Source organism: Mercenaria mercenaria, chromosome 1 (genome assembly GCF_021730395.1).
Source record: "Mercenaria mercenaria strain notata chromosome 1, MADL_Memer_1, whole genome shotgun sequence".
Classification (NCBI taxonomy): domain Eukaryota; kingdom Metazoa; phylum Mollusca; class Bivalvia; order Venerida; family Veneridae; genus Mercenaria; species Mercenaria mercenaria.
Genome location: NC_069361.1, coordinates 91,851,840 through 91,874,494, shown reverse-complemented (window position 1 = coordinate 91,874,494; position 22,655 = coordinate 91,851,840). Strand labels below are relative to the sequence as shown.

Genomic DNA, 22,655 nt, shown 5'->3' with positions numbered 1-22,655 from the left:
ACCCAGTGGTTGACTTCAAGAACGGGAAGTTTCCCTTACTGACACTGGTTCTCCCACTTTCAGTGAAGTCCCAAACAAATAGCCAGGTGCAAAACTTCACATGCCCTACAACAATCCTAAAAGGTTTAACTATTCTAGGTAAAATACTTCTTGAGATATGTGTGACACAAACTTTTAGGCCCATTTTAAGCACATTTTGACATCCACTAAGAAGTTTGACTACAATAGGCAGAGAGCCTTCTTTAGTTATTGAGCAGAAACCATTTTCAGTCTCATACCAGTGTAACCTTGACCTTTGATCCTAAAAATAATAGGGGTCATCTACTGACCACAGACAATCATCCTATGAAACCACTGTGAGAACAAGACTTAGTGGTCTCAGTTATTTATCAGAAACCAAATGGTCTATCAATTTACAAACAAACAAACTGACTGATCAAGCGGACAATGTGCAAAACAATATAACCCCTTTTCTTTTAACACAGGCATACATAATTAAAACAATGATCAAGACCAGAAGTTATATCAACATACAAATAACAGTGCACAATATGAAACATCCCAAGAACTGTCAAACTTCAAAATGTACTTGGTAACTAATTTATGTCTCTAAAGGTTATGTCTCATACAGACATCAATATTTTCGTCATCTTTATGTCTCTAAAAAAGTTAAGTCTCATACAGACATCAATGTTTTCATCATCTTTATGTCTCTAAAAGTTAAGTCTCATACAGACATCAATATTTCCATCATCTTTATGTCTCTAAAAAGGTTACAGCTCATACAGACATCAATATTTCAATCATCTTTATGTCTCTAAAGGTTATGTCTCATACAGACATCAATATTTCCATCATCTTTATGTCTCTAAAGGTTACATCTCATACAGACATCAATATTTTCATCAACAATTTTATCTTTTGAGAAAACAGTAGCTGTATCTATACGCATTAACCCTAAGATTAAGAGTGACAATAAAAACAAGTACGATTTTTCTACAAACTGATCGTCCCAGAAAACAAAGAAATGCAATTAACAGAAAGCTACATGTCTTTGTAAAACTGTGTGTCAACAGCTGGTACAAAAACAAACAAAAAAACAACTGTGATATTTCATTGATTGATCAATCAACTTTTTCAGTGACACTTGAAATTGTTAGCAAATCACATACAAAGGTTAGCAAAAGTTAAAATATCTCCCAATTTCTTAAATATAACCCAAAGTAAAACAAGAGGGCCACCTGTATCATTAAACTGTCCTAGTTCTTAACACAGATGACCTAGTATCTAATATGACCTAGATTTTGGCCAGGCTTTATGCAAATCTGGTTGGTACCCTAGTTTTTGACCCTAGATGACGAAGTTTCAAATCTGACCTACACTTTATAAGACAAACATTCTGACAAGGTTTCATGGAGACAAAAAATACAAGAGCTCATAGAACACGAAATGCCGCCCTTTGATGCTTTCAGTAACTGCTCAAGGAACAGAAATGATTTGGTCACTGTGTAATGGACATTTGACATTTTGACCTTAAATCAATAATTATGGGTCATTTACCAGTCATAAGTGACCTCTGTATCAAATGTGATCTTAAACCAAAGCATTATCTAGTTATTTGGCAAAAAAAAGTTCTACAGTTCTGCGTCAATGTGACCTTTGACCTACAAACCTCAAAATCAATAGGGTCATCCGCTGGTCATGATAAACCTCCCTATCAAGTTTCATGATCCTAGGCCCAAGCGTACTTAAGTTATTGTCCAGAAAAGGTTTAACTGTTTCAGGTCACTGTGACCTTGACCTTTGATCTACTGACCTAAAAATCAATAGGGGTCATTTGCTGGTCATGACCAACCTCCCTATTAACTTTCATGATTCTAGGCCAAAGCGTTCTTGTGGGTTATCATCCGGAAACCGTTAACTGTTCCAGATCACTGTGACTTTGACCTTTGACCTACTGACCTCAAAATCAATAGGGATCATCTGCTGGTCATGACCAACCTCCCTATCAATTTTAATGCTCCTAGGCCCAAGCGTTCTTGAGTTATCATCCAGAAACCGATTGGTCTACAAACGACTGACAGATCGACCGACAGACGACATCTGCACCACAATATTCCCCTCCTTCTTCGTAGGGGGGCATAAAAATGTGGCCTCTAATACGTAAGCAAGATTTTTTATTATGATTTGACTTAATGACCCTGTCTATGACCTCAACTGACACAAGTTTATACTAAGACTAGATTTCTTTACGTCAAACAGTGTGGCTTTTTGAAAATTAAATGTCAAAATTCTGACCAAGTTTCATATAGTCTCATGTAGAAAATATGACCTTTTGACTGTTAATATAGTTTTTCTTTGATTTAAATCAGTGGTCTAGTTTTTTACCACAGATGACCTAGTTTCCAGTTAGACCTAGATTGAATAGACATAAAATGTTCTGACCAGGTTTCATACAGATCAAGGGTTAGCTTGGCCTGGTTTTTTTTATCCCAGATGACAACTTAACTTACATTTCATAGCATAGTTTTACACTCTGACTAGGTTTCATATCAATCAGCTAGAAAATATGGCTTACATCCTACAAACAAAGCTTTTCCTTTATTTGACCTAGTGACCTTTTTTCCTTGACCCCTAATAACCTAGTTTCAAACTTGATCTAGATTTCATACTGGGATACATTCTCACCAGATTTCATATCAATCTGCTAGAAAATATGGCTTACTGCTTGTAAACAAGTTTTTTCCTAGATCTGATCTACTGACCCCACCCCGCCCTCCCCCACCCCACATAAGCCAGTTAAAAACACAAAAATGATTTTGCTGAAGTACATATTCTGACCAAGTTTCATGAAGGCTAGTCCAAAACTGTGACCTCTAGAATGTAAATGGTAAAATTGTTTTCGAGGCATGGCAACAATGGAAGACAGACAAAGCGTTACCACAACAGCTGGCCATAAACACTTGGTATTCAGGCGGGTGCAATTTGTACTCAGGTAAACTGAACATGAATAAAAAATAAAGAGATGGATTGTCCCTGTTTTAAGTGTTGCTATTACATATATAGTTCCCACGCCTTATTCAATACTTCTGTCCCAAAGGTACATCAAAGAGTGTGAAATGAATTTAACTTAAACATATTATCAGTATTGGCTCATTTCACCTCTAAGACATGGCATATATAACTGATGATGAAAATGGCAAGTTCCTAAAACAAGCAAAACTGGAACTACCTATAACTACTAAGTACTATGCAAGCATGCATTGGTTTCCCTCAGTAACATACATACTTGTCAGTTTCTTGCAGAGCTGGACTGAAAACAGGCAATCATCACATGCATTTCAAACATACATGCAAAGTAAAAAGATATGCTGCTGTACCCCTGTAGAAATCTATAATTTAAATTACATTAAAACAAACATACAGAAATACATAAATCAGTAGTTAACCAAGCAATAATCAGATTAATAATATCTGTCATGTGTTTAAGAATCAGATAGAAATATCCGTCCCAAGGGCACCTGCGCATTGGGCGGTAACGAGGCTAGCCGAGTTACCGCCCATGCGCAGGTGGCTGAGGGATGGATATTTCTATAGATTCTAAACACATCATTGATATTTTTTCTTGCATAGCGTATACATATAAGCATTTTATTCTGACAGATTTTCTTTTTGCATACCGTATTTTATAAAAAAAAAATAAAATAAATAAAGCAAACAGAAATGCACTCTTTCTTGTAGTAGAGTATGTACACAAAGCGCGAGAAATTAATGTCCGTTAGCAGAAGTGATGTCATGACGTTTCAGTGACGCTCAATAACGAAGTTCCCCTTTAGTTTTATCGTTTGTAGCGTAAAGGTATGTTCTTACCATAAAATAACGTATTTTGAATCGAGAAATATACTATAAGGAACGGAGAGAAACTACCGAGGTACCTGATTTTTTTCGTATGTTACATATTCAATGCATGAATCGCTAGTTGTCATAACAGCTCGAGAGCCATCTGGCATTGGGGGTGCCAGATCGGTTTTGCCGGCATGGATAAAATCACTGGAAAAGCCAGTCCGGTGTGCAAGAAAGAACAGAACAATCACTGAAGTTACTCCACATACAATAAGTGACAACAAGAACAAACACTTTTACATGAATTCAACATGTTTGTTAAAGAAACAGCACAGACTACTTACTCTTGTTCTAACTGCCTCTGTTTCTCCATCTGTAACTGTCTTTGGGCCTCGTCCTCCAGTAACTTTCTCTCTTTCTCCTCTTCCTCTTTTCTTCTTTCTTCTTCCTCCTCTTTCCTGAAAAAGGCAAAGGTTTAATAATAGCTGTTTGGTAAACATAATAAAACTAATTTCTGGGTAATGCTCCACCAAAACCTTAACACGATTCAATTAAAACTTTCAAAACAAGAGCTGTCCGTAAGACTGCCAATGCTCGACTATTCGAAATATTGTCCCAGAAGCAGGAAAATATTACCCAAAATGTTAAAATATCAAAAGAGATTTAAGTTCAAAGGGGACATAATTTGACCAAAATGCATGTCAGAGTTATAGAACTTGATGCTATCAACTAGTTTTATAACCCGGCAGACACATGAGAAGTTTCAATTCAATATCTGCATTAGTTTTGGAGATAGTAACTTGCATGTAAAACTTTAACCAGAAAGTCCAAAAGGGGACATAAATTTCCCAAAATACATGTCAGAGTTATGGGACTTGACCCAGTGAGGTTGGTAATTGATCTAGAAAAAGAAAAAAAATAAGTTTCAAATCTTTATACCTTTTAGTAATAGCTGTATGTACTTGCACGCAAAACATCAACCAGGATTTTCTAAGTCCAAAAGGGGGCATAATTTGGCCAAAATGCAGGTCAGAGTTATGGGACTTGATGCTATCAACTAGTTTTATAACCCCGAAGACACATGTGAAGTTTCAATTCAATATCTGCATTAGTTTTGGAGACAGTAACTTGCATGTAAAACTTTAACCAGGATTTTCTAAGTCCAAAAGGGGGTATAATTTGCTCAAAATACATGTCAAGAGTTATGGAATTTGACCCAGTGAGGTTGGTAATTGACCTAGAAAAAGAAAAAATAAGTTTCAAAGCTATATGCCTTTAAATGATAGCTGTATGTACTTGCATGCAAAACTTTAACCAAGGTGTGATGCCGATGCCAGGGTGAGTAAAATAGCTAGACTATTCTTTGAATAGTCGAGCTAACAAGAGCTCCAAAATGTGACACAATGTACACCCAAAGTTCTAGATCAGAGGAGGCGGAAGAAAAATTTAAAGATTTTTTTTTCAGATTGGGTGTGCGGGCATAGTAATGGAATACTTACTTAGGCACAAGAAACTAAAAGAGTTTTTTTTCTTTCCATTTTTTTCTTGGGGGTGGGTGTGTGTATGGGGGGAGGGGATATGTGTGTGTGACCCCAATAGTATATGTTAAGCAGAGTTCTGCTGAGGCTGCGTTTTTGCGCCATTGGCGCGAAAAAAATATGAATGGCGCAGCAAATTTCGCGTCGGTGGGCCTTTGGCGCGCCAGAAAATCTGAAACTCGAACCCGATAACAATCGCTAGTTTGCCGGTCTTTCACGGTAGATAGACATACCTCCAGGGGAGATCACTGTGACGGATTTGAAAAAATAATGTCCTGATAATTGCACCATGATTGTATCAAAATGGCGGCCGCACCGAAAGGAAAAGCGATTTTACACAAATTTTTCAGTCCTCCTGCCTCTAAGAAAATAAACCAGACTTTAGTTACACTGGGGAAAGATACAAATAGAAATGATACATTGAACAAAAGCGACGATTCAACTACATATGTCGCTGAACATTAAACAACAACCCCAGAATCACAGAATGATCCGACCCCCACCCAGTCAAGTAATTTGAGTAGAGCGAAAAAGTAAGAGTAAAACATCTGACAACAGAGCTTTCAGAAGAAGTTATTGGTTGAGTATACATGGTTAAGTTATAAGGAAAACAGAATAAATGGCATGAACTTTGTGTATAATTTTACATTTAAAAAAAAAATACACTTCTTAAATGCATAAGAAATGTAAAGTCTTTTTAATGTAAAATTGGTTCTTTTTGAATGGCCCCAAAAGTTTCAGAATGGCCCCATGTTTTCAGGGTAGATGGGCCATGGGCCAATCATGCTGAAATCCTCGGCAGAACTCTGGTTAAGTAGTGTAAACACTGTTATTTACACAAAATCAAGGGTCATAATCTGCTGAAAATCAGTGAACCAGAACATGCCGATAATATGCACAATATGGCTTGGCACTGATCACTCCTGTAAGGTTTAGGTTTAGTTTTCTTGTTGTTGTGGGCCTACTTTGCAAATGCTTGGCTCTGAGGCTGTGTTTTTAGTGCTCTGTGCTTCTATCCTTACCTATTATATTAGTGGAAATCTGCCCATTAAGACGCCCATAACTCAGCTGAAAATCACAAAAAATCGGAACATGCCAACAATATGCACAAGTAGGCTTGACAATTATTACTTTTATGAAGTTAGGTTTGAATATGCTTAGTGGTGTCGGTGGAGTTACATGGCCAAACTTTGTGACAGACAGATAAATCAATATGTCTCGCTCACTTCTGTAATCAGTAACAAGGAGTACCATGCAAGATAGAAATCCTAACCAAGGTTGAGATTTTATAAACAAGAGGGTCATGATGACCCTGGATCCCTCACCTGAGTAATATGAGCTACATGTTTCAAATGTCAAACTGATGATTTTTAGAAATTTTTTGGAAGATTTTCCGATGTACAATCAAGTAACCCCTGGGGCGGGGCCAATTTTACCCCGGGGGTCATGATTTGAACAAAGTTTGTAGAAGTCTACTAGGCAATGTCACATATCAAATATCTAAGATTTAGGCCTTCTGGTTTATTTTTAGCAAATTTATGAAGATTTCCCTTTGTACAATCAAGTAACCCCTGGGGCAGGGTCAATTTGTAGAGGCCCACTAGGCAATACTACATGTGAAATATCTAAGCTCTAGGCCTTCTAGTTTATTTTTAGAAAATTTTGAAGATTTTTCTATGTACAATCAAGTAACCCCATGAGGTGGGGTCAATTTGACCCCGGGGGTCATGATTTGAAATTTTTTTGTAGAAGTCTACTAGGCAATGCTACATGTCAAATACCTAAAATCTAGGCCTTCTGGTTTATTTTTAGAAATTTTTTGAAGATTTTCCTATGTAAAATCAAGTGACCCCTGAGGCGGGGTCAATTTTGGCCCTGGGGGTCATGATTTGAACAAATTTTGTAGAGGTCCACTAGGCAATGCTACATGTGAAATATCTAAGCTCTAGGCCTTCTAGTTTATTTTTAGAAAATTTTGAAGATTTTTCTATGTACAATCAAGTAACCCCATGGGGCGGGGTCAATTTGACCCCGGGGGTCATGATTTGAACAAATTTTGTAGAAGTCTACTAGGCAATGCTACAAGTCAAATATCTTAAGATCTAGGCCTTCAGGTTTATTTTTAGAAATTTTTTGAAGATTTTCCTATGTAAAATCAAGTGACCCCTGAGGCAGGGTCAATTTTGACCCCGGGGGTCATGATCTGAACAAATTTTGTAGAGGTCCACTAGGCAATGCTACATGTGAAATATCTAAGGTCTTCTGGTTTTTGAGAAGAAGATTTTTTAAGATTTTCCTATGTAAAATCAAGTGACCCCTGGGGCGGGGTCAATTTTGACCCTGGGGTCATGATTTGAACAAATTTGGTAGAGGTCCACTAGGCAATGCTTCACACCAAATATCTAAGCTCTAGGGCTTCTGGTTTTTGAGAAGAAGATTTTTAAAGTTTTTCCTTTCAGTTGCCATGGCAACCAGAGTTCTGCATGGAATTCAATTCTTTGAACAATTTTTGTAGAGCTTCACCCAAGGAACATTCCTGTGAAGTTTGGATAAATTGGCCTAGTGGTTTATCAGGAGATGTCGTTTAAAGTAAAAGTTTACGGAAGGACAACGGACGACGGACGATTGACGACGGACAGTGAGTGATCAGAATAGCTCAACCTGAGCCTTTGGCTCTGGTGAGTTAAAAAAAATACGAATCTACAAATATTTGGACTTACTAAAACCAAGGATGGGATTTCCTTACTACCATAACTCAACTAAAAACCTCTTTTACTCCGAGAATGCTTTTGAAAGAAAAGTGCTTGATTCATTTAAATGGCAGGAAGAATGGATCTGCAATATCTGGGCATAGTTTTGTTGGGGTTTGGTTGAAATCCCACCAGTTGTTTCAGAGGATAGTCCGAACACACTTGTGTGACAGACAGACAAGACAAGACAAAATCAATATATCTCCAAACAAATTTATACCATACAATAACAAATGAAAACTGACATATGAGATACTTGCATTTTTCTTGATTGTGACCCAAGTAGAACATAATGCTAATCCATCAGTCAGTATTAGTCGATGCTTTGGCCTCTACATACTTTAAACAGGCCCAAATGTGTTTAGGAGAGCAGTGGTCTAGTGGATAAGGTGTCAGATGCTCAATATGTGGGTTGTGGGTTCCAGCCCCACTGGGGTAAAGAAGACAACCTCTCATATGACACCAGTCCTGGATATCAAGAAAGCCTCCTCAAGAGTCGTTCATATAAACTTGAAGTTTTCACAAAAATTGAGTATAAACCAAATGTGCAAGTAAGATGCAACTTATTTCTTACACCTGCAGTGGAGAATAACAAACATAAAACTGCGAAAGAAGATTCTTTCCTTCACTTTTCAAAACTCTTCTCTAACAAAAATCAATATAAACAGAACATCTGCAATAAATTATTTCCAACTGGTATTCTAGTCTGTCTCCCCTGAAGACAAATCAGAAATTTACAACATGAACCACAATTTTTTGATGGCTACAATTAGATGGCAAGGCAAAACGCCATAAATCACTGGCAAAGTTGAAAGGCGAGCCTCATTACAAGTCTACAGTTATAAAACATTTTCTAGGAAAATACCTTACTTTCCACTAGATAAATAAACATCAAAACTTTTGAACTTGTAAGGTTCTACTGTTAGATCCAGCAAATCAGTAACAGAGTGGTTTTCTGAAATGTCTCTTTTTTCTCCTGCATTTTTCGTTCCATTTTCCCCCTTTTTTTTTCAAAAAAAAAAAAAAAGATTGGGGAGACATAAAACTTAGGTGGCAGGAAGGGATGATAGCCTAGAAATTAATTTATTATGGCTTTACAGACTGGAAACAAGTTTCAGTCCCAAGGGTACTGTGACGACCTTTGACCTACTGACCCCTAAAAACAAAGGGATCCTCCTTATGTGTTGTTTAGTCATCCTGTAACATTTAAAAGCTTCAGCTATTATACTTTGTGACTCAGAGCCAGGAAACAAAAAGAATACCAAAAATTAAGAAAAGTCCCTTTGACCTCCTCCAATGGTGCTTTATCATTCTGTAAAGCTTAAAAGATGTTTGTTTGTTTTCGGTTTAATGCCGTTTCTCAACAGTATTTCAGTTATTTAACAGCAGGTAGTTAAACTAACCCGTGTTCCTGGATTCTGTACCAGTACAAACCTGTTCTCCGCATGTAACTGCAAACTTCCCCATATGAATCAGAGGTGGAGGAAGAATAATTTCAAACACAATGTCTTTTATCAAATCGTCACAAAGAACATACAGCCCGCCCGAGGATAGAACTCCCGACCCCGCGATCCATAGATCGGCGCTCTCCCTACTGAGCTTGAAAGCTGTAGCTATTATACTTTCTGACTAAAGAGCCTGCGACAGATAACCCAGTTCCATAGTATGACCATATTTTTTCAATGACAGAACAAACCTTCTCTTTTCTTGTTCCTCTATTTCAGCCTTCTGTGCCTGTATATGAGGTTTGAACTGTGGACATAGACTGTCTAGCATCTTTACAAACTCTCCCATAGCACCATCTTTAGACATATCACCTAGGGATATCCACATCTGTCTGCAACACAAAATTAAGGTAAGATAGTCAATAACAGCAAAATGCTTTAAAAATAATTTTGAGCTTGACAACATACATTTAACTACCTATATCAACAATAAAGGTAATTGACAATGTTTGTAAAACTGAGAAATTTTAATGCTATCTATTTGCTAGACACAATGATCAATGATTATATCTTAATTTCAGTCTTTGCATGTACACTGTATCATTATACTATAAATTACAGCATCCCCCTTCAAGGCACATTTTTTATGCAACATTGCCAGCCAATACAAAGTCCTCTTCAAATTAATGTAAAGGGTTGAAACCTGCTATATATGAGTTCACCTCTTGATGCATAAGATGTGTGTAGAATCTGAAAACATTTGGTCAAGTAGTTTCTAAGAAACATGCAAATCTTTAACAGAATTTCTATTAAAATGTAGTATTATTTTAACAAAATAAAAGCTAGAGAAGTTTGAAAGTATTTGGCTAGGTAGTTTCTGAGAAAACTGCTTACATGCGAAACTTCTGCAACACAGATGCAGACACCAGCAAAAAGTAACCACCATTGCCCTACTACCAGAAAATTTCGAATAGTCAAGCTAAATCATGGGCCTTTTGTTAGATATATTGTTTTGTCATGGTGTTATCATTGATGTTTGCGGATGATATTGCCCTATTATCTGATACTGTTACTGGTTTGCAAAAGCAATTAAATATTTTATCTAATTTCTGTGACACATACAAACTTAAAGTGAATGAAAATAAAACAAAAATTGTTGTTTTTAAAAATGGTGGTGCACTTGCTAAAAATGAAAAATGGATGTATAAAAACAAATTTCTTGAGGTTGTAAATGCTTTTAGTTATGTTGGCTTAACTTTTACAAGACAACTTTCTATGAGCAGTATGGTGCATGACTTATGTATTAAAGGAAAGAGAGTTCTTGTATCAATTTTAAAGTCTTTACATGATTGCGGCCAGTTAAAGAAAACAGTATTTTTCAAACTGTTTGACACTAAAATATGCCCTCAGTTACTTTATGGAGCCGAAATTTGGGGTATAAATAAATTTGAAGAACTTGAGCGTGTCCAGTATTATGCCTGCAAACGTTTTATGTGTTCTAGGCAAAATTCATCTAATGGTGCGGTACTTGGTGATTGTGGCAGATATCCTTTGTATATTGAATCATGTAAACGATGTTTAAAATATTGGTTAAAAATTTTAAAAATGCCAAACAGTAGATTAGTTAAGATGTGTTATCTAATGATGTATAATGATGATATAAGTGGCCACAAAAACTGGGTATCTGCTGTAAGAGATAATCTGCAAAAACATGGTTTTGGATATGTTTGGGAAAACCAATCAGTTGATTCAGAAAAACACTTTTTATTAACATTTATAAATAGATTAAAAGATATTTACCTACAAGAATGGCATGTATCAGTTAGTTCAAATAAAAAATTGTCGTTTTATATGATGTTCAAAGAAGATTTCTCATATGAAAAATATTTAGATATATTAGACATCAAAAAATTTAGGTTTATGTACACAAATTTTAGAATAGGTTCTCACGATCTTGAGATTGAAACTGGTCGACATAGAAAAATAGAAATAGAAAATAGATTGTGTAGAAAATGTGATAAGAATATTATAGAAGATGAGTTCCATTTTTTACTTTGTTGTGAATTTTACTCGGAATTAAGAATGATGTATTTACCTAAAAAATACTACTGTAGTCCAACACATAACAAATTTAATATTCTGATGTCAACAAAAAATGAAACTTTGATAAGGTCCATTGCTACTTTCTTATATTATGCTTTTGAGAAACGGAAGTCTAATGTTTAGTTACTAAAACTTTAATATATTATTTATACATGATATATGTCAGTTTCTGTTACTTTGTATATGATATATGTCAGTTTCTGTTACTTTGTGTATGAAATTGGTCAGTTTCTGTTACTTTGTATATGTCATTTTCTTTTACCCTGTACATGAATGTGCATATGCCTTGTATTTTGTTGTTTTGTAAATATGTTTGCATGGGCCGGTGGCCTTAGAGCAAAAATAAACTTCTGTTCTGTTCTGTTCTGTCATGGTGACTGTTTGTGCCTTGTTACTTGAATATTCCATGCATAGAAAAATTATTAACCAGACAAGAAAAATGACTTAAAATCCGTTACCTCCAAGACAATGTGCCCTTGACCTTTGAGACAGTGCACTGGATCTTGTGCACAATATGTCAACTTATTATAAGGAACATTTGTGCCAAACAATTTTGAAAACCCTTGATGAATGGCAGAGTAAGGGACCAAACACAAAACAGACCCCTTTAATTTTTGACCTCCAAGTGTGGCCTTGACCTTAATGGTAGGGGTCTTGGTATCCTCTTATTATGGAGAACATTAATTTTTGTACAACCTAATTTCAAAATCCCTTGATTGACTGTAGCGTAAAGTGAGATGGAGGGACAGTCACAACCAATTTCCATGTCCCCCGTTTTTCTTCAAAAATGGAAGAGGACAATAACCACTGTAAAAGACACATTTCAGCTACTGACTGCATTCTTTGTGGGAGTTAATATAGATATCAATTACTTAACTTGATGAATAAAAGAGCTGAATCTTACTTTCTGTCATTGCCAACCACATCAAGAAAGCCAACAGCTGGTGAAGCATCAGGTGTGAATTTACCATGTGAAGCTTGTTTTGTCAATGCCACCATCCTCAACTTATCTCTGTATGACAGGTGCAGACCTTTGCCATCTTGATCTGTAAAGACAAAGTTTACAAGACTGCTATACCCTTCTTTACTTCTTTCTCAAAATTAAAAATATGACTTTTTACATCTACCATTCTAGTCTGTTGAATAGTTTCTTTTTCCAGAAAGGGATGCAAAACTCCAGTGTAAGAGGGCCTAGCCCTATTTCTCCAAAGTGATTTAGGAAGACCTTTACAATATTAAGGAATTCTATATTAAAAGGAAACTATAAGAAGTTAAAAGAGTTTCACTATTAGTAGCAATAACAGGAAAGACAACTCTTCAACAATCTTGATCCAGGCTATTATAGACAGGTGCCCATAAAACTCTCCTACTTGCCGTTTTTACCAAATATAGAGAAAACTGTCTCATTCTGAGGAGTTATATATTCAACATTTACTAACAAAGAGGGTCAAGATGGCCCCAGTTCAACAAAATTTCATTGAACAAACCCATATGATTCAACTATTTTGGTACATTGTTTCCCCAAGGATGATGTGTGATGTTACTCTGAAATTGTATAGTTCCAGACCAGATAATTTTCGTAGTCATCTATACACTTACAAGCACCTAGCATAATGGCAGTCATGGCTTTTAGTTTAATCATGAAAACCATCCTTGGTCACATCAAAGGTATATCTCTCCAAATTAAGTAATATATAGCAATTTTTCAAACATACAAAGAGGCTCTTAAATTCAGACAAATGGTCGCATGCACTGGCAAGGGCCAATCTAAGTGCCCCACCCCCCCTGCCATTTTTTCTTTTGGGGTGGGGGCACAGAAAGGTAGAGTTATGGTTTTTATACAAAGCTCTTCCTCTAAATGCCCTCTGTCTTAGTGTGAAGTTTTAATAGTTTTAACATATCCTTTCAATAGTTTTTGAGTTATGCTCCATATAAAAGGGTTATGTGTTAGTTGTATAATTCAAGAGGTAAGCAAGGTGGTTATATTTCTTGTACACAGCATTTCCTCTTAATGGCCTCTGTTATTACCTGAAATTTTAACAAAATCTCTACAGTAATTTTGAAGTTATACTCTGGACAAAAAGTGTAACAGGCAGAGGGAATCAAATACGACCATTACCATATCCTCCTTCACCTTTTAGAGGTGGGGGGTAATGGGGGTAGGGGATGATTATGTGGGAGCAAAATCAGTACAGGAATAATTGATAAGATATTATGTAGAGATGGTACCTAAATAATTTAAATTCATCTTTACATATTTTTTTCAGAGTGAAATGATAGCTAAGTGCACCAGTTTTCTAAATATATTTATGGTTCATTGAAGTGATAAATATATGCAATCTAGCTACTTTGTTACTCAAAAGTGATACCAGTTTAACTCTTTTTTGTTATTTCTCATTGTTGGATATATAAATTTTACATTTTAATATATAAATTTTGTGTAAACCAGTGTATCACCATTGAGAACAATAAATGACTTTGACTATAAGATCAGAACTTAATAACATTTCTTAATTTTGTAAATTTTCTTTAGAGGAATTTATGCATTATTTTACATTTTACATTATCTTCATGCATTACTAAACTTTCTATCAGGGCCTCACTACAGCTTATAAAATAACTGTCAGTGTAAGCCATGCGAAAAGTGTGCATATTGTATATTGAATACAATGAGATTTAAACAAATGTAGGTCATATTTTGACTGCCTGATCAGTTGTTGGAAAAAGGACCCATCTGATTTTTCTTTCACTTTTGTCCAGTGTTTTATGTTAGCTTCAGTTTACTAGTCAATTCAGAGTTGTTCCCCTTAGATTTACTTGGGTAGGTACCATCTCTATATTATGCTGCTAGCTAGTAGTGAAAAGAAAAGCAAATATACTGATCTTGAGGTTTTTACTTATTATAACAAAACACTTCATTAAATGACATGGATTTTGTCCATAATCCATTCAAATCAAATCAAATCAAATCAAATTTATTCACCCAGTGCATCATACATGATACAAACATGAGGTATATATATATACATGTAGTATATGTTTTACCAGTAGTGTTTTGCAACTTCATACTTGTATTTTTAACTTTCTATATCAATAAGAACCTGACATATCAAAGTTTAGCGCATTATAGTGTTTGTACAATACAGCTTTACACGTAGCAAGAAAACCTAATCAAATTTATCCCTGAATTATTTATCCCTGAATTATTTATATCAGACCCTTATCATTATACAAAGATACTAAAATTACAACCTAAAAAAAACAAGAGCTGTCGGGGGACAGCAACGCTCGACTATTCAACAGCCTTGTCAATTGAATGAATACAAAAGTCGATAAAAAGGGGCATAATTTTGTAAAAATGGGAAAAAGGGTTATGGAACCTTCACAGAGCTTATCAGCTCATAAAGTGAACACGTGTGTTAAGTTTCAATCCTTTCCCATAAGTGGATACTGAAATACCAGCTTACATACAAAAACTTAACCAAAAACTGCTAAGTCGAAAAAGGGGCATAATTTTGAAAAAATTGCAAAGTAGAGTTATGGGACCTACACAGTGCATGTCAGATCATGACAGTGAACAAGTGTGTGAAGTTTCAATCCATTCTCATTAGTGGGTACTGAGATACCAGCTTACATACAAAACCTTAACCAAGAATTTCTAAGTCGAAAAGGGGACATTATTTTGTAAAAAAGCAAAATAGAGTTATGGAACCTGCGCAATGTAGGTCAGTTTATCAAAGTGAATAAGTGTGTGAAGTTTCAATCCATTCCCACAAGTGGTTAATGAGATACCAGCTTACATACAAAACCTTAACCAAGAATTTCTTAGTTGAAAAGGGGACATAATTTTGTAAAAATGCAAAATAGAGTTATGAAACCTGTGCAATGTAGGTCAGTTTATCACAGTGAATAAGTGTGTGAAGTTTCAATCCATTCCCACAAGTGGTTACTGAGATACCAGCTTACATACAAAACCTTAACCAAGAATTTCTAAGTCGAAAAAGGGGCATAATTTTGTAAAAAAGCAAAATAGAGTTATGGAACCTGCGCAATGTAGGTCAGTTTATCATAGTGAATAAGTGTGGGAAGTTTCAATCCACTCCCACAAGTGGTTACTGAGATACCAGCTTACATACAAAACCTAATAACCAAATTGGGACGCGGACGCCGACACATGGGTGAGTCCAATAGCTCTACTATTCTTTGAATAGTCGAGCTAAAAAATACAACCTACCTATCAAATATTGTTTTAAACAAAACTGGTGAGTTACAAACAATGCATTACTGTTTCAAACTGCGAATAAAGATTTTGACTTTAGGCAAATAATAACCAGTAAATCAGACATCTGCAAAATGACTACTACCTTGCTTACTTCTTGATTTATCTCCCTTTTTAAAACCTTTTTAAAAGTTCTTATATTACAAGGTCAAAACAATTGCCATTATAGACTATGAATAATCACATTTGTAAGGAAACTGATATTTTTAAAATATATAAATACTGAATGTTTAACTTTTTCCCCAAAGAAATTCTTGGGCAAGAATCTGTTAATTATCTGTAAGTTGGTAAAAATTAACTCTGGTCATAGAAAATAAGTTATAAATTATCATTTTATAAATAATGCTAGTCTTGACTGCCTTATTTTCGTTCGTCACATATTTTCGCTACCCCAATTTATTTATTTATTAAAAGAGGTTAAGAATCAAATCAGACAGAATAATCTGTCCACTTAAAAGATTTTATAAAGATATATTGCAATCCATACTGCCCTTAGTAATTTGCAAGTTGACATTCCTTTTATGATATAGCTCTACCTTCTAAAATGAAAAACGGAGAATGCTTACTGATAATTGCTATTTTAGAGAAATAGAACAACATAAATGTATGGCTAAAATTATGAAAACCTGTATTAATTTAAGCATACCATCCAACTGTAGTATACAAGTGCTTAGCAAATAAAACAAAACAGTCACTGCCAAATAAACTGAAATGTTCGGGCTACCAGACAAAAACTTTGAAGATTTCTGAAACCCTGAGACATGGGTTAAGGAACCCCAGATAGGACAGGTAGAGTAGCTGAAGTGCAGAGCTGTCTACTATGACACATTGAGTTTGGTCCTTTAAGAACGACTTTATCCAGCATGAAGCCAGAGGGTGCACTCCCAGCTGTTCAAGTCTGTGTATTAGTTAACCATGACCAACCTTGCCAAATGCCTTACTACAATCCATAACAGTAACATCAGTTTGTTCATTACTTCAAAGTTGTCAAAGACCTCTTGTGTGAAGTTGATATGTTGAGTTTCATATCTATGTTTAGAAAGAAAGCGATGCTGGTACTGGCAGGTCATTCTCATCATATTGTGCCATAATGTTCCAAACCAAAATGTGCTCAATGATTCTGGAAGCAATGCAGGTGTGAGAGATTGGCCTGTGGTTACTGGCCTTGGACTTTGAACCTTTCTTATATATGGGAGCAACAACTGCACTTTTCCAATCTTTTCTAGGGAAAATTTTAAGATTTTAGTGAGGACTGTTGTAATATAGTCTCTTAAAATTTATCTGTGCCACTATAGAGTTTGTAATATTTTTCGCACATTAGAGGCAACATGGCTGCCGTTTAACATACAGCAATATATGTGTCTCTCTATGATGCTGCATGAGCAGTTACATTTTATACACTGAAGCCTACCAGCAACATCTTTCTCTAAACAACCGACTGTCAGAAATCAAAAGTTAACAACAACTAGTGTGGCCTGCCATAATTTTTTCTAACACACGTAATTCGACGCATCTTACATGATACTTGTTACGAAGCATTTGATTGGCTTAAATATTTGTCCAATCACTGTAAGTCATGTGCTACACCATAACTGTCATGGATGCTGCAGTAAAACTTGAAACAACATCAGGTGCAAGTAGTTAATCATTATTTAGACCAAATGATAAATAAATCTGAAAACATTTATACATTCATGAACATAAGTGGCTAAGAACATAAATAATCACTGTGCTTTATAAATAATAGACACTGTCTGATGTTTTTTTGTTTCATTGTTCTGGACTGCAGTGTTTTCAGAGGAATTTGTCACATTTATTTTGGTATGAAACTTTAGATGGACCCAGTGTTCGCAGCCTACTTGGCAAGTAAACATTTTTTTAAGTGCATAACATGAATGCATTGATACATAATGTGCACACCTTCCAAAACAGTGCACAAGATAATACGACTACAGATGCCACATGGCAGTGATGTGACTTCGACAGCATCGGAAGTGCACTGCAGACATAAAACAAGATTTTTATCATTTTTCTAACTGAAGCATCCACATGCACATTTTTATAATGGATAAAAATTTTCATTAGTAAAAAGCCTTAAAAATCATGTACAAAGTAAAATAAAGTTGATAAAGATCTTCAAATCCAGAACTTTTGAGATTGTTTATTGGTGAAATGAACCATGATGTTTTTTCTGTCAAACCACTGTAACTTTGTCATCGGAAATGCCAATTAAATGAAAAAGAGGTCAAACAAAAATGGCGAGCATAAAATTCTGGGGTATGACAATACTTCTTGGCAATGGCTAGGGGTCTGATAACCGGACCTTAAACAACCCCTACAGGGCTGGCTAGAGGACTGGTAATCAATATGAATACTGAGAACGATATTTACAAAGAGGAGACTATATTTTATCTTTAAAACCTGAAGATGATTTCAAATGTTTGCTCTCGTGTTTTTCTCATCATTTTAAATGCATTGTAAGTGACAGGAAACAAGTAGAATCTATTTATAATTCTTTAATCAAAAAATAAAAATATAATTCGTTAAATAATAAACAGCATTATATACGCCGTAATCGGAGGCTTTTATCAAGTTCTTGTTTTTTCTTGACACTGATGAATTAAAATAATAAACTTAATATTTTTTTAGTATTTAAGACATGGATTGTGCTCATGAATTGCTGAATTTGTTTCACTACTTGAGTAAATAAATAACGGTGACTACAGGAAATCGCTGTTAAAATTTCATATTCAATAGATATGCCTCGAACTCGAGTGAGATCAAAGAGCTATAAAAATAAATAGGTTGGCAACTTGAAAGGCGTATAGAGCAAATCTCGCCAACTTCACATGGGAACTGAATGAGATCTCATTTTACCGGTGTATGAAACAGCAGAATAAAAACTTGTGTCGTGAAAAACTTTCTATCAGTTCGTTTGTTTATAATGATGGTGTTTTTTAAATGTTATTAGTATTTTTTACATGGGGAAGGAATGAATTAATGATAGGAAGTCTGAGAAATCAACAGTTGTCGTTTGAAAACTGGACCCAGTTCGGTTTATTACGTGCCGTATCGCCAGTGTAATACTTAAATAAGCGTCCGTTCATTTGATCACGAGTGATCAAATCAGCAAACGCTTCAATAAGATAACACGGTGACATGAGCTTACGCGAGATTATCTCCTATTGCCATTCTGTGTATTTTATTTGCGATAAAATATTTACAAAAAAATGTAATAACGGCAACTTTATGTAGCAACAACCACCACTTCTTTGTTGGTTTTGATTACAAGATGAAAATTATGTTTTTGAACTCTTATATATGTGTATGAAAGACAAATCAATTGTGTTTTTGAACATAAAATTTACTGATAAAGTGTTATTGGGTGTTAAAAGTCATGTTCTAGTAGCAACCCCTCCTAGATTTTGACATATAACAAATTTTTCAGTTTTTTTTATCAAAAGTGACCACAGCTAATTGCCTATTTTATCCTGTATGTATTTGATTTATTTTAATATGAATTATTTATCTATTATAAAGGAAGATTTCCCTAATTTCTTTGGAGAGTTTATGCAGCCATTCAGTAAATCAGTAAATGAAAATAAAATTTCAGCCCCATTCAAATACATGGTACGTTCACTTTGGAAAACAGTATATAATTTCCAATCTCCATACTCTCCCATTGTATTTATGATACCTTCTATGCAACACAATAACATACATGCCATACCTCCCACCAGGAGTCTTTTTCTCCCGTATTTTCAGTATATCTCCCAGTCTCCCGCTGGGACATGAAAACCTCCCATAAAAAATAAATTCAGAAAAGAGTCATCTGTCGAAAAATCGTATCTTGGACCCAATGTGGACCTTTAGAAAAAACTTGAAATTCAGTATCGAGTAGCCCGGAAATACTCTTCAAACAAAATTTTGATAATTGTCTTATTAAATCCCTAGCTTGTTTATCGAGAGATACACGCCTGAGGCATTAATTGTCTTTCCACCTACTGTCACCATCTGCAAACAATAACCTTACCCGTAGGCAATTGTAACATGTTCATGCAAGATTTTAGACTGGTTCAATTACATCAAAGTCGCTGATCTGTAGTTTGCAAAACAATATGTAAACCAGTCTTAAAATTACATCATTTTACAGCAACCTGCCAAAGTGTACTTTCATCTTGGGGTTGTACTAGATGAAAAGCTCACCTTCAATCAACATGTACAATATACAGAAACAAAAGCATTAAGAGCACTTGGATTACTGTCATGTGTAGCAAAATCAGAAAAGGTGTCACCACAGAATATGATGAAACTATATCAAAGTCTAATTGTTCCTTATCTAGAGTACGCGTCATCAGTTTGGCAAACAAGTACTTCAGTACAAATATTAGAAAATGTCCAGCGAAAAGGTCTGATGATTTGTTTGGGAGCAATGGGCACAAGCAGCTGCGAAATACAGTTCGGAGTACCACCATTAGATTTGCGAAGGACAGAATTAGCAATAAGAGAGTGCACTAAATTAATGGCAAAAGGCTTAAACCACCCTTTGAAACAATATCTAGATAAATGTAGAGAAGAGAAAAAGGTCAATGACATTTCATCAACACCCGTAGGAAAAATGTTAATGCAAGTATCTGAAATGGAAACACTCACTGAAACTAATACCAGATGCATAGAGCCTGAGCTGTCCTACTTAGAATTCCTCCAACCAAGTAGACGCCGTCCAACATACTGGAACAACCTAGGTTCATCAAAGAACAGAACAGCTGAACAACAAATACAAGCTAGACAAGCCATCAACCAGCAATTACATGACATAAACCCAGATGCTGCTATAGCTTTTACTGACGGATCATGCAGAGGAAATCCTGGTCCATGTGGTGCAGGATCTTGTGTTTTTTTATCAAGTGGTGAACGGATGGAATTAAAGCAGCCAGTTTCTAAAATGGCTTCAATTCTCCTTGGTGAGCTTATAGCTATCAAGATCACATTAGAATTCATTGTAAAGGAGCAAACAAAATACAGAATACCTTCATTACACATGTTTTCAGACAGTCAGACAGTAATTGGGATTTTGACATTAGGATGGGAAAACAAGTTACATATTAAGGCTGTTCAAGAAGTTAAAAGTATCTGGAAAGCATCTGAAAAGGGTGGAACCACTATAAAACTTGATTGGTCACCAGGGCATGCCGCAATTGCTGGAAATGAAATAGCTGACAGACTAGCTAAGGAAGCTGCACTACAGGCTGAAGAAATGAAAGGAGAGTCACAAGAACCCATCACTCAAGGGGATGTAAAGAAGGCAGCCAAGGAAACAATTGCAATGTTGTGGCAAAGAAGATGGGATACATCAGGAAAGGGAAAGCCATTGTATGACTTGAAGCCAAAAGTAAAACTGAAGCAAATGGATTACAGCAAAAGTACAGAATTCTTATACAATTACAGAATGGCCACTGCAATTTAAAAGAGCATAGACACAAGGTTGGACTGGACAGTAACCCTCATTGTGAATGTGGTGACCCAGAATCAGTAGAACATTACCTTCTGGAATGCCCAATTATTGAGAATCACAGAGAGATAATGAAAACAAATTTGCATCTCAGAACTGGTATATGTAATCTGGATCTCAAATTGTTACTTAGTTCAGGAGAAGACGACCCATGGAAAGACATAAGACCCGTTATATTAAACGAACTTACCCAATATATTGATAGGTCAAAGAGGTTTGTTAAATCAGTTCTGGCCGATAACACAACCGGACTCCATATAAATGCTTAAATGTAAAAGTTTTAATTTCAAAACACTACCTGAGAGACATTTACATTGTAAGACATATTTACCGGAGATCGAGACGATAACGATGAGTTATTGCGGCCGGAAGGCTTCGAAATCAAGATCAAGATCAAGACTGACCTCAATATTTATCGAGCCATCAGAAGATGAGACAGGTTAGTGCTAACACCGAGTTTATGCTTCTCAAATTAAATACTTGTACAGCATGCAAAAAAAAAAAAACAACCAAGATTTAACAAATATTGGCAAGTTAAATGTCAGACTACACAGAATTTCGGACAAACATGAATTCGGATAAGTGAATTTTATGAAATAAATTGCAATTCATACTGCCCAAAGAACTGACTGCCATTCCTTTGTGATATTGTCATGTTGCAATAATTAATGGGAGAAGAATTCCCAGTTTAAATACATGTAGTTTTAATCTAAATATGGACAATCCAGCAAAAGAATTTAACGACTTTCATTTTTGTTTTAACAACTGCATTTCTGAAAAGAAATGACTGCCCTTAAAAGACTGTTTTGACATGATATCTCCGTAATCTTTTGAGTATTGTATGCTTAAACATGTCAAAAATATCACTCTCTCCAGATGCAAAAGCATCAACACATAAAGCAAAAACAATTTCCTGGTTCAATCTTTCATGGAATTCTGAATTTCCTTGGATTAAGTAAAGTGCTGTAAGTAATAATCATGCATTCTTTACACAACTGTTGGCTCCACTCATCAATTCAATATAGAAAACTTGATGATTTTTTCATGAAAACAGCTATTTAGCGCGTAAAAATGAGCATATAAAAGTCTCCCTTATTTTTACCCAAATCTCCCTTAAAACAAGAGGGCCATGAAGGCCCTGTATCGCTCACCTGACCTATTGACCTAAAGATCATCAAGATCAAC

The 22,655-nt window shown here is 35.5% G+C and overlaps 1 protein-coding gene across 3 annotated transcripts in view; it reads right to left on the bottom strand.

The window, feature by feature from the left end:
- Window positions 1-22,655, bottom strand: part of LOC123530391 (Golgi resident protein GCP60-like) — an 80,464-nt gene that overhangs the window by 51,568 nt on the left and 6,241 nt on the right. For 2 of the 3 annotated variants that reach the window (XR_008366040.1, XM_045311165.2), the window contains exons 2-5: window positions 12,584-12,725; window positions 9,828-9,968; window positions 4,188-4,301; window positions 3,290-3,313 (exon numbers count right to left, since the gene is read on the bottom strand). Coding sequence is in view for 2 of the 3 variants with exons in the window: in XM_045311165.2 (XP_045167100.2) it covers window positions 3,290-3,313; window positions 4,188-4,301; window positions 9,828-9,968; window positions 12,584-12,725 (421 nt within the window). In the remaining variant the exon portion in view is untranslated. The remainder of the gene's footprint in view (window positions 1-3,289; window positions 3,314-4,187; window positions 4,302-9,827; window positions 9,969-12,583; window positions 12,726-22,655) is intronic. The other variant, XM_045311170.2, reaches the window with a different exon arrangement.